Source organism: Hetaerina americana, unplaced genomic scaffold (genome assembly GCF_022747635.1).
Source record: "Hetaerina americana unplaced genomic scaffold, ioHetAmer1.1.p SCAF_456, whole genome shotgun sequence".
In the NCBI taxonomy this organism is placed as follows: Eukaryota; Metazoa; Arthropoda; class Insecta; order Odonata; family Calopterygidae; genus Hetaerina; species Hetaerina americana.
Genome location: NW_027287048.1, coordinates 114,890 through 125,397, shown reverse-complemented (window position 1 = coordinate 125,397; position 10,508 = coordinate 114,890). Strand labels below are relative to the sequence as shown.

At 44.5% G+C, this 10,508-nt stretch overlaps 1 protein-coding gene across 1 annotated transcript in view; it reads left to right on the top strand.

The window, feature by feature from the left end:
* Positions 1-372: 372 nt before the first annotated feature.
* Positions 373-10,508, top strand: part of LOC139693278 (GTP-binding protein 2) — a 44,198-nt gene continuing 34,062 nt past the window's right edge. Inside the window, exon 1 of the mRNA XM_071591388.1 lies at positions 373-456. Coding sequence (XP_071447489.1) covers positions 430-456 — 27 coding nt within the window. The 5' untranslated portion in view covers positions 373-429. The remainder of the gene's footprint in view (positions 457-10,508) is intronic.

Sequence of the window (10,508 nt, the reverse complement as noted above, 5' to 3'; positions counted from 1 at the left end):
TCGAGGACATTTTTGAAGTTTCTATTCATGAACACATTTTTTATGACAGTACTACATGAAAATATTGGTCTCCACCAAACCATTTTAAATTATATGCAATGAAATGTTACCATGCATTTTTAATGCATGTATGGAAGTCTGTGTGAAGTAATGTTTTCCTTGCCTTTCGAATTGGGCATTCGATGCCCAAAAATTTGGCCCGATGGATGACAACGTGCGGGAATAGTGGGCAATGGACGATGCGCGTGCCATCTCTCGCCACACGCCCGCACAACCTTTGTCGGGGAAGGCGTTCCCCCTCCGCTTCCGGCTGATGCAAGCTCGCTGCTCGCGAGCGCATCCTTTCAAATCGCTTCATAGGCTTGCCATGCGTGCACCCACTCCCCATTGTTGTGTCACCGGCTCGAATGCGGAAGAACTGCGAAGGAAATGGCAACTCATAAAATCGTGGCTAAGGTGAGTGAAAACACTTTCATGTTTTTGCCGATAATTTAATATTTTTTTAAACCACTGTCACTTATCTATTTTGCGCCGTTTTTGGAGTCTTTCCGTGATGCATGTTCCATTTTTATTAGATCGATTGGTCTTTGGTGTCCTTATGAACTGATAGTTGATCGAAGAAAACATCGCTGCGTAGGGTGAGGTCTTTAAAAACCTCGATTTCTTCGAAGATCGCGTTCTTTATTACTGGCGTGGCATGATGTGAAGATCCCTCCTAGCTGGCCACCAGCCGCGGGTCATGATGCAATTCAGTCTGGGGTTTCGCACGCGTGAACTTCCATTTCATGGACCACAATATATAGAAACACTCACAAGAGCAATGTTACATTTGGACGGCCCAATGTAACACATGAATGAAATAAATTTAGGGAGTTGGAAAGTCCGGCGGTTGGTGGCCCCATTGCGGGAGAGGTCGGATAGGGACGTGACGAACCAGAGGGTTACCTCCTACTGTATGCCAGGGGGGTTAATTCCTAACGCCACGCTGCAGTAAGGGCGGCGGTCCGGGGCACGAACTGCTCCATGCTGCGGTTGGCAGCCCATAGCGGCACCAACGATTCTTGCAGGTACGGGCCTGAAAGGATTTTGGGTGCCTTTGGGGACCTAAAATCCGAAGTGGATCATGTGTGGGATGCATCTGGTGTGGACTTATTGGTGTCCATATGCAGCATTGTCCCGCGGACTGACTGCGGTGCTTACGTTTGGAGTCGTATTGAGTCTCTAAACGGAAGGCTGTGGAAATTCTGTCGGGACATGGGGGCCGAGTTTGTGGACTTGAGACCGGTGCTCGGGTCTTGTCGCGCTCCCTTGAACCGTTCTGGGGTCCACTACCCCCCTGAGGCGTCGGTTCGGGTGGCTCATAGGATCTTCGAGCACTGTAGATATTTTTTAGGCAGGTGAGTAGGTTTGGTAGTGGAGTAAATTTAAATTTTAAGATAAATTTCCCTGATAGCAATATTATAAAGTGTAGGTCAATTATCGGAAAAGAAAGAAATACTTAGTTGTTCCACATATGTTCCAATATATGTGGAACAACTAAGTATTTCTTTCTTTTCCGATATGAATCGCTTCCACAAAGTGACGCCTCAGACAATTTTATTCGTAGGTCAATTAGTGGGTCTCACGGTACTAGGTTCCCTAAAGACATTTCTCGAAGTACGTACAGAGCTAATGAGACAAAAGAAAGAATCACTTATCAGGATATGGACCGATCGTGTATTAAGACACCCAGAAGACTTATAAATAGCATCACCAGAAAGCAGACCGCAACGAACACAAAGAAGGTTCTAGACGAAGAAATTATTTCCGTAGTAGTAGTTAACTGCCGAAGTTTAAAAAATAAGATACCGGAATTTCACCACCTCATTCATAGCACAGAATCAGATATCATTATAGGAACTGAAAGTTGGTTAACAGATGATATCGCAGAGAGCGAAATATTTCCCAAGTCCTTCACATTTTATAGAAACGACAGACAGAATAGAGCCGGAGGAGGAGTGTTTATCGCGGTTAAGAACTCTACCGTCAGTAGAGCTGAGTTATTTCCTGATAACTGCATAGAAAGTATCTGGTGCTCAGTAAAGATACCCAGTGCGAAAAGAATATATGTCTGTGCGTATTATAGAGCACCCCATGCTGGCGTTAACTCAATACTAGATCTAGAAAGGCAGAAAAAAATCCCACAACAATGAGCATAGATTAATAATCGGTGGCGATTTTAATGTTCCCACTGTAGATTGGGATTTGTACAGTTTTATAAATAAAGGTACAGACAAGGATTTATGCGAGCCCCTCTTATTGACGTTCACCTCAAATTCCCTACATCAATTAGTCACTTCACCAACAAGGGGAAAGAACATTCTTTATCTATTAGCTACTAATATACCCCACAGGGTCTTAAATGTAGGATTTATTGATGGAATCAGTGATCACAGGGCTGTAAACGCTAAATTTTCCCTAAGCGTAGAAAAAGTTAACTAACCAAAGAGAAAAATTTATTTATTCAATAAAGCTGACTATGATGGCTTAAAATGTGAGTTAAACTGTTCCTTTATTAGATTTGACGAATTAAGCAAAACCAGGAGTGTCGAGAATACCTGGAATAACTTTCTTGCAATAACACGTTCAGCAATACAGAGGTTTATGTCTAGTAAATATATAAGAGAGAATAAGGAACCCCGTTAGTACAACTCTGAAGTTCGGAAATCACTAAGACGGCAAAGGGCGTGCCATGCCCGAATGAAAAGCGCGGTTAAAGATTCTTCCCCTGATAAAATCAACGAAACCTTACAGAATAACAAAGCATCTAGGTCCACTGCCAAGAAGGCCTTCCGGAAGGCGCTAGCGGAATTCAAAAGGAAAAAATTAGGTGAACATTTAAACGATAACCCTAAGATGTTTTGGTCTTACGTCAGGGAAGTGCAGGGAAAAAAGTCCACCGTAAACTCATTGAACAACGAAAAAGGGGATGAAGTAACAAGTAGTTTAGATAAAGCCAACATATTAAACTCATTCTTCCACAGTGTTTTCAACAAATGCTCCCAGAATTTACCAGAGAACCTTCCGAAAACATTTCTGCAGCCAATGCATTCAATCGACTTTTCCACCCGCGGAAGAGAATCGATCTTGAAATGGCGCCTCTCCTAGTGAGGCGCCTTCGCTCGGGGTGCAACCTTCGCACGGCTCAGACTTACTCTCGGTGGATGGTTTCCCACGGCCGTTCGTTCTTCAGGGAACACTCCCTTTGACTCATTCTGCGTGAACACCCGCACGTAAATGAATTATCGAATAACCTCGCAATAAAAACTGCGTGCTGACAAAAGCGATGGTCCTGCAATAGCCCTGCACCTTCCCTCATTAAGTTTCTTTGCTTTTATTTTAAATGGAGTGATATAGAATTTCATAAAACTGTTCCAACTGTGCGCTACATGTGAGAGTCTTGAATCGGTCACTAAATGAACTACTTCACTGGAAGTTAACAACTGTTGGGTGATCTGGTGTGTGACCACGGAGGGGTGGCGAAAACACCATTGTCGCAGGCCATTACACCTCCTCGCCGCACTGTTTATCGAACGAAGGGAAAATATCGTGAATGAGACCGAAAAAACTCCGAGGACACCTCCTTCGTCGTCAAAGTTAACGAACGAAGTCAAAGGCGCCCGAAATAAGAAATGAGCAGGTTTTGGAAGCTGGTAAAGATAGGTTGATCTATTTCTTTAGTTATTATGGACCCAGCGTCCACTTTGAGAATAAATGTGCGGTCCACTTGGCGAATGAAATTCGGTGCTGGGTGCACTGCTGGGAGTCTACATATTATATCCCTTCCGTGGGAAGAGGAAAATGACCGCCGCCCTATATACTTGACTCATAATTTTATCTGATTACCTCATCGGAAAACGCGAAACTCCCGCTATATTTTTTTTAATATCTCCACGTTATTTTAAAGTAATTAATACGATCCCTCTTGCAAGAGTAAATGAGATGAAGAAAACGGGGAAAAATACAGGAATAGCCTCTTTGCGTCCATTTTAGATATCTTGTAAAAAATAAATGCCTTAATTTTCTCTCATTCAGTCTGCCGAAGCCGCGAATGGCATCCGCTTGTTACCGAAGGGAGCCATAAATGCCCATCGCGTCCTCCAGCGGTTTGCCACCAACTCTCGTAAAATGTAAGACAGCGTTAGAGCTGGGAAGAAAGAGCATTGTAAATTGCCTTATTGGACTGTAGAGGTTAATTTGCTTAGCTAAACTGGATAAAGTATCACTGGAGATTATCATATAATCGGGACGCCGCGGCAACTTGCCGTGAGAGCAATGTGTCAACAGTTTCAGTCCGGTTGAGACGGGGTATATATGTTTCAAATGAGTGACAAGGAGGAGTGGCTAACTCAGAACCACTTTCTCACTCTCGGGTGGCGCTCTGCGCCTCATCAATTATTAAATTGGTCGCCTCATTTCAGCTATCCGGTGAAGCGCCCCCTGGGTGCATTGCACTTGCCGGTGAACCGGGTGGGTCCCCACGCTAGGGTTCCCCATAAAATTTTAATATTAGTGAACGGAAACACATAAGTACGCCGCTGTATGATCGTCATCAAATCGCCATAGCCCAGGGTGGGCTGTCGTACCATTTCGGAGCATCATCGCGCTCCGAAAAACACCACGAAATGGCCGAATCGTCCAACAAAGCGAGTGCTGCCAACGATATAAACAACCTTATTCCAACGCCACCTCCCTTGCCGTTGCAAGGAATGTTTAAACAAGTATACACATTCGGTACACGGGCAAAAGAGGACCCGCGAAAGAAAAACAATCACGAAAATGGTAAACCCGGCCCGGCCGGTCAGAGGCCAGTAATTTCACAGACAGAAGCTCTTGACATCACTAAAAGCTCTCTCAAACACAACGGCGAAATAGCCTCGCCATCCCCGGCGACAGCCGCAGCCATTGCCGCCCTTCAAAAGCAGCAAATGGGCAATAAACAACAAGAAAAGGTCAATTTAGTAGGTACCTCAGAAACAGCCATGGAAGCGAGGAACATGGCCAATAACAGTAGCAACAACCATTTGACAACGTCCACCTCTTCAGCAACGACCATTGGTGCCCTCCCTCTCGCCGAACCGCTTAACACAGGCCCTCAAGCACAAACACCGCATGGTCAAGGAGACGACGGCTTCACTGTCGTCTCCAGGACAAAAGGTACCCCGCTCAAGAGGCGAAGAATTTTAGACTCCCCAGATATCACTCATCCGAATAGGTTTTCACCCATTGAGTCATCGGCTGAGGTGATGGAGACACAGCCATCCGTACCAAAATCGCCCAAAATCCCGGCCATAACCGTCCACAATGTGAAAGGGTGGGTTGAATTGGCTAAGGAGTTGACGGCGAATCTGCTCTCGCCGCCCAAATGTATCCTCAAGGGACTAAACACCGTGGCAATAACTTGTGCCAGCACAGAGGATTATTTTAAAACTAAACACATTCTTAAAATCAGGGATCTAGAATATACAGTACGTCTTACCAGCTCCCAGCCGATAGGCTGAAAGAATATTGTGTAAAAAACCTGGTAGGCGACGTAAATGCAAAGGACTTAGAACTAGAATTACACCGAATGGGGTATAAAGTAAAAAGCGTCGTACAACTGACCACCACTAAACCTACCTATGAGGACAGGATGAAAGGGAAAACAACAGGCATCAAGCGATTGGTGCCAGTTTATCACGTCATCCTAACAAATGATCCCCAACCAGGGGACCTTCTCAAAACTGAATACCTTTTGACCATGCGGGTGAATATATCTAAATTCACCAAACCTAAGGGCGTTGTACAGTGCCACAAATGCCAGGGCTTCGGCCATACAAAGAATTATTGTAACATTCGGCCCCGTTGCGTTAAGTGTGCCGGTCCACACTTAACATCCGAATGTGAAAAGAAAGATCGCAGTACGCCCGCGCGATGCGAAAACTGCACAATGGAGCATCCCTCCAATTATCGCGGATGTCCCGTTTTTAAATGGGAAAATCAGCGAAAATTGGCGAGAGAAAAGCGCGACACAATTTCCCGAGGACCAGCCCAAGGGAAAACATATATACCTGCCCCGGCTCCTGACAGGAATGCTTGGGCTCCTAGAGCTCAAGGTCCTTTGCAGGACCAATCATCTTTTACCGCCACCAACCCATTTCCCTCTCTACCCCCTCCTAGGATCCCTCCTCCCCATGTTATCAACCCACTTATGCCCGGCGGCGCTATTTCACTTTCCTCTTCTTCTTCTTTAAATCACCTACCAAACCTTCCGGCTTCAAATTCCGCACACAATGAACAGTCACTGTTTGGATACTTTATGTCCATGCATCACCAGCTAAGTCTCTTAAAGACAAAAACGGAGAAGAAAATCTTTATGCTCCAACAATTATGCGAGTTGCACGAGCTTAATGACTAGTAAGCTCCGTAACATTTGCCTTCTCAGTTGGAATTGCAACGGCATACTCGGCCGCCAACGGGAATTCAAAAATTTTATAAGCTCTGGCAATTTCGATGTAGTCGCCCTTCAGGAGACGCATCTGACACCCAAACACAGATTCCACATACCCAACTATACCACATATCGGCGAGACCGTCCCACCGCTCGCGGTGGAGGCGTGCTCATCGCAGTAAAATCATCTATTAAACACAAAGCACTGAAAGGATACGCCCTTAGTACATTAGAATTCGTCGGAATACGACTCCCAACTCCCATAGGTGAACTTGACATCTATTCCGTTTACCAACCTTGTGGTAAAACTATTGTTTCTGACGAAGTTCGTCCCTTATTCCCGACTGACAGTCGCGTCGTAGCCATCGGCGATTGGAATTCAAAGCATACGGAATGGGGGTGCCGGTCCGCGAATACAAATGGCCGGCGTTTGCATAATATTGTTAACTCCATCATGGTAGACGTCGAAGTGCCGCTGGCGGCGACGCACATTGACAGCCGTGGTGGTGAAGACATCCTGGATTTCTGCCTAACGAAAACTCTGCCTCATATAACGACTCCAACTGTACTTTCCGATCTCTCCAGTGATCATTACCCGATTAAAACCGACATTGCGACTGTTCCTTATGAGCAGCCTCCTTCCCTTCCTTCCAAGACGAACTGGAAACAGTTCGCCTCCATAGCAGAAGACGCCTTTTCCTCAATCACCATCCCACACTCCTCAGCCCGGCAGGACATTGACGCTCATGTCTTGGCCATAACCGAGGCAATGCGTGACGCGCATGCACTGGCATCGCTCCCGTACCCTCATCCCCCTCCTCCTTCAAACGCCCTACCCGACGACATCCTGCTACTCATAAAACAGCGCAACAAGGCCCGCAGACAATGGGCGCGAACCAGGGATGGCGCCTATAAACGGCGTTATAACTTTTTCGCGTCCTGCGTCAAACGCGAGATCAGAAATCGGTTTAATGACCAATGGAGAGACAAAATCGACAACCTTTCCTTCGAAGACGGATCCCTTTGGAAGGTTGCTAAGCAACTGACCAAAAAAGGCCGTCCAGACCAGCCCATCAGGCATAACGACAACCTTTACTTCGACGCCAATGACAAGGCAGAAATCCTAGCCAACGCGTTCCAGGAAACCATGACTCTTAAATCCGACTGGCCAAGGACGCAGGAGGACGAAGAGGCCGAGGCTGCTGTAAGTAGCTTAGGTCTCCTTCCGACTCCTCCGTTCCAACCGGTCACTGAGACGGAGCTTAGAATGACAATAAAGTACTTAAACCCGAAAAAAGCCCCGGGTATTGATGACATTTCAAACAGGCAATTAAAGAACGCGCCACTGCCGGCCGTTCGTCACCTACTGGGCTTATTTAATAACTGTCTTTCCTCTTGCTACTTTCCAGATTCCTGGAAAATAGCAAAAGTGTGCCTGCTTCCCAAGCCAGGCAAAGACCCGACAATTCCTTTAAACCGTAGACCTATTTCCTTACTTTCATCTATCTCTAAACTGTTTGAATCAATTTTAAAAGCCCGTCTCGACCTCTTCCTACGGACCAATGACGTAATTAGGCCAGAACAAATGGGATTCCGGGAAGGACATTCTACCTCCCTTCAAATACTCAGACTGGCGGAGTTTATCAGCCACGGCATGCAGAACAACCAACACATTGCGGTGTTGTTCTTGGATGTGGCCAAGGCATTCGATCAAGTCTGGCATGATGGATTGCTTCTGAAATTAATTAAAATCGGGGTGCCATTACATCTCATCAAGATGTTTCAAAGTTTTCTCGCTTCACGAGTCATACATGTCGCCGAAAACGGAGCTCTGTCAGCCGGGAAACAGATAAACTGTGGCGTCCCGCAGGGCGCCATATTATCTCCTACTCTCTTCAACTGCTATGTCAACGATCTTCCTTCTTCTCCACAAACTCAAACTTTCATGTTCGCCGACGATACTGCTATCGCGGCGAGATCTTGGAGCGGCACGTGTGCCTTCCGAAAGATACAAAACCACCTCTCTTTACTTGAAAAGTGGACCGTAGACTCCAAGGTCACAATAAATGCCGAAAAAAGTGTTGTTGTCGACTTTCGGAGGAAACGAAACTATCTCCCAAAAAAACCTTTAACCTTTCAATCCGTGCGCATTCCGACGAAATCTTCACACAAATTCTTAGGGATACACTTCGACTACAGACTGACATGGGCCACGCACGTACAGCATGCCTTACACATTGCTCAGGGCACAAGAGCACTTCTGTCTCCACTCTTGTGCTCCAAATCGCGCCTCACGCACCAAACCAAAATAAGACTGTACCTTTCATATATCCGTCCCAGGATGCTGTACGGTTGCGAAATTTTCGGGAACGCGACAAAAAATAGACAGAATACGCTTAGAAACATTCCAGAATAGAATACTTCGCTACCTCAAAAACCAGAGTAAACTCGTCCCAATACAAGAGATCAGAAACGCACACAAAATACCTAAAATTCACGACTTCATTCGAGCGCAAGCTGAACGACTCGAGAGGTCCCTTCCACAAAACACGCTTACAAAGAACATATGGGATTACTCCCTACATAGAAAACGCCGTCCGAGCTACAGACTGCCAAAAGAAATTCTATTTCGGTAACATTACCGAATTCTTTCCTATGACTTTCTTTCTTGTTTATGTTTCAAAAATTATAAATGTATTTGAACTAGGGTTAATTTTTTATGTTCAAGGCATTGTGTCACTGCCATTTTGTTTTCATTGTATGTAAAAAAAAAAGAAATGGAAAAAAAAAGTTTTCTTTTGAAAAGAAAAGTAAAGAAAAAAAAAGGGATAAAAAGAAAATTATATATATATATATCCAATGGAAAAAAAACACCATTAAAAAAAACAGAACAAAAGAGAAAAAAAAAAAATATATATATATAAATATATATATATATATATATATATATATATATATATATCTTATATAGACAACAATTAGACCAGTATCTTAAGTTAATTTTACGTTTTTAGATTAATAAATGTTATTCCGTCCTGTTGACGAGTTTTTGGGCAAAATGTCTCGGCCCTTAGAATTAAGCTAATTTTAGTCCTTTCTTTAAGATAAGGCCAATTGCCAACCCACTAGAGGTCTTTATTTCAATTTCTCCTTCACTAACACTGGAAAGGTACACGTTCGTCATTTACACATTCGATCGCCATTGTTTTCCCTGTGCAAATTGCACATACACTGCCGCTGAAGGGGTGGACGTTGTCACACCGAAGCAGCGTTAAAACTATGGGCAAATGCCCAGCCAATAGGGGATCTGGTCTGGTCTGGTCAAGGATTCTTAAGGTGCTGCTATGACATAAAAAATATGCCCACGGAATCCAGTTGGAGAAGCTTTCTCTTGAATTTGAGAAATTTGATCTTGTGCTAATTCGAGTGTATGAAAGAGAAGCGATCGAATTTCTCGGTTAATATCCCCGCACGTGACATGGCAGTGGGAACATTAGCCTAGAAATGTAGTGTCTACATCAGACTCAAACCCCAATTTGTGCAGTAAAAATGTATACGGCTGGCATTCGTTTTTAACTATAGCCGCGGATTTGGACAATTCGTGCTGTGATATGTTCCACCGTCGGTGGTTGAGGATTGTTAACATAGTTCTTCGAGAATCATCCGTTAGGCCTCCTTATTGCGTTTGCATTAAGGGCCGTGTTTCAAAAAGGCTGACAAAACTACATTAATAATTCTAAAGAATAGGGTGTTATGGTGAATAATTGTTGTTCCCTTCAGATTATTTACATGTCTAGTTTGTTTGCTCGATGCAAATTGAATTGAGTGCTAATCACGAGCGATTTGTACTTAATTGACTTCGCTAGCACATCACAGTGTGCTCCCCTATCACATTTCTCAATCGTTTTCCGAATCTTCCATAGTTACGTCACCCAATTTTTGTATGTAATTACATCGCTGAAAGTTTTGTCGCGATGCCCGTACTGAATATTGTTTCTCGTCAGTCGTTATTCTGTTGCGGGAACATTTCGGCAACTCC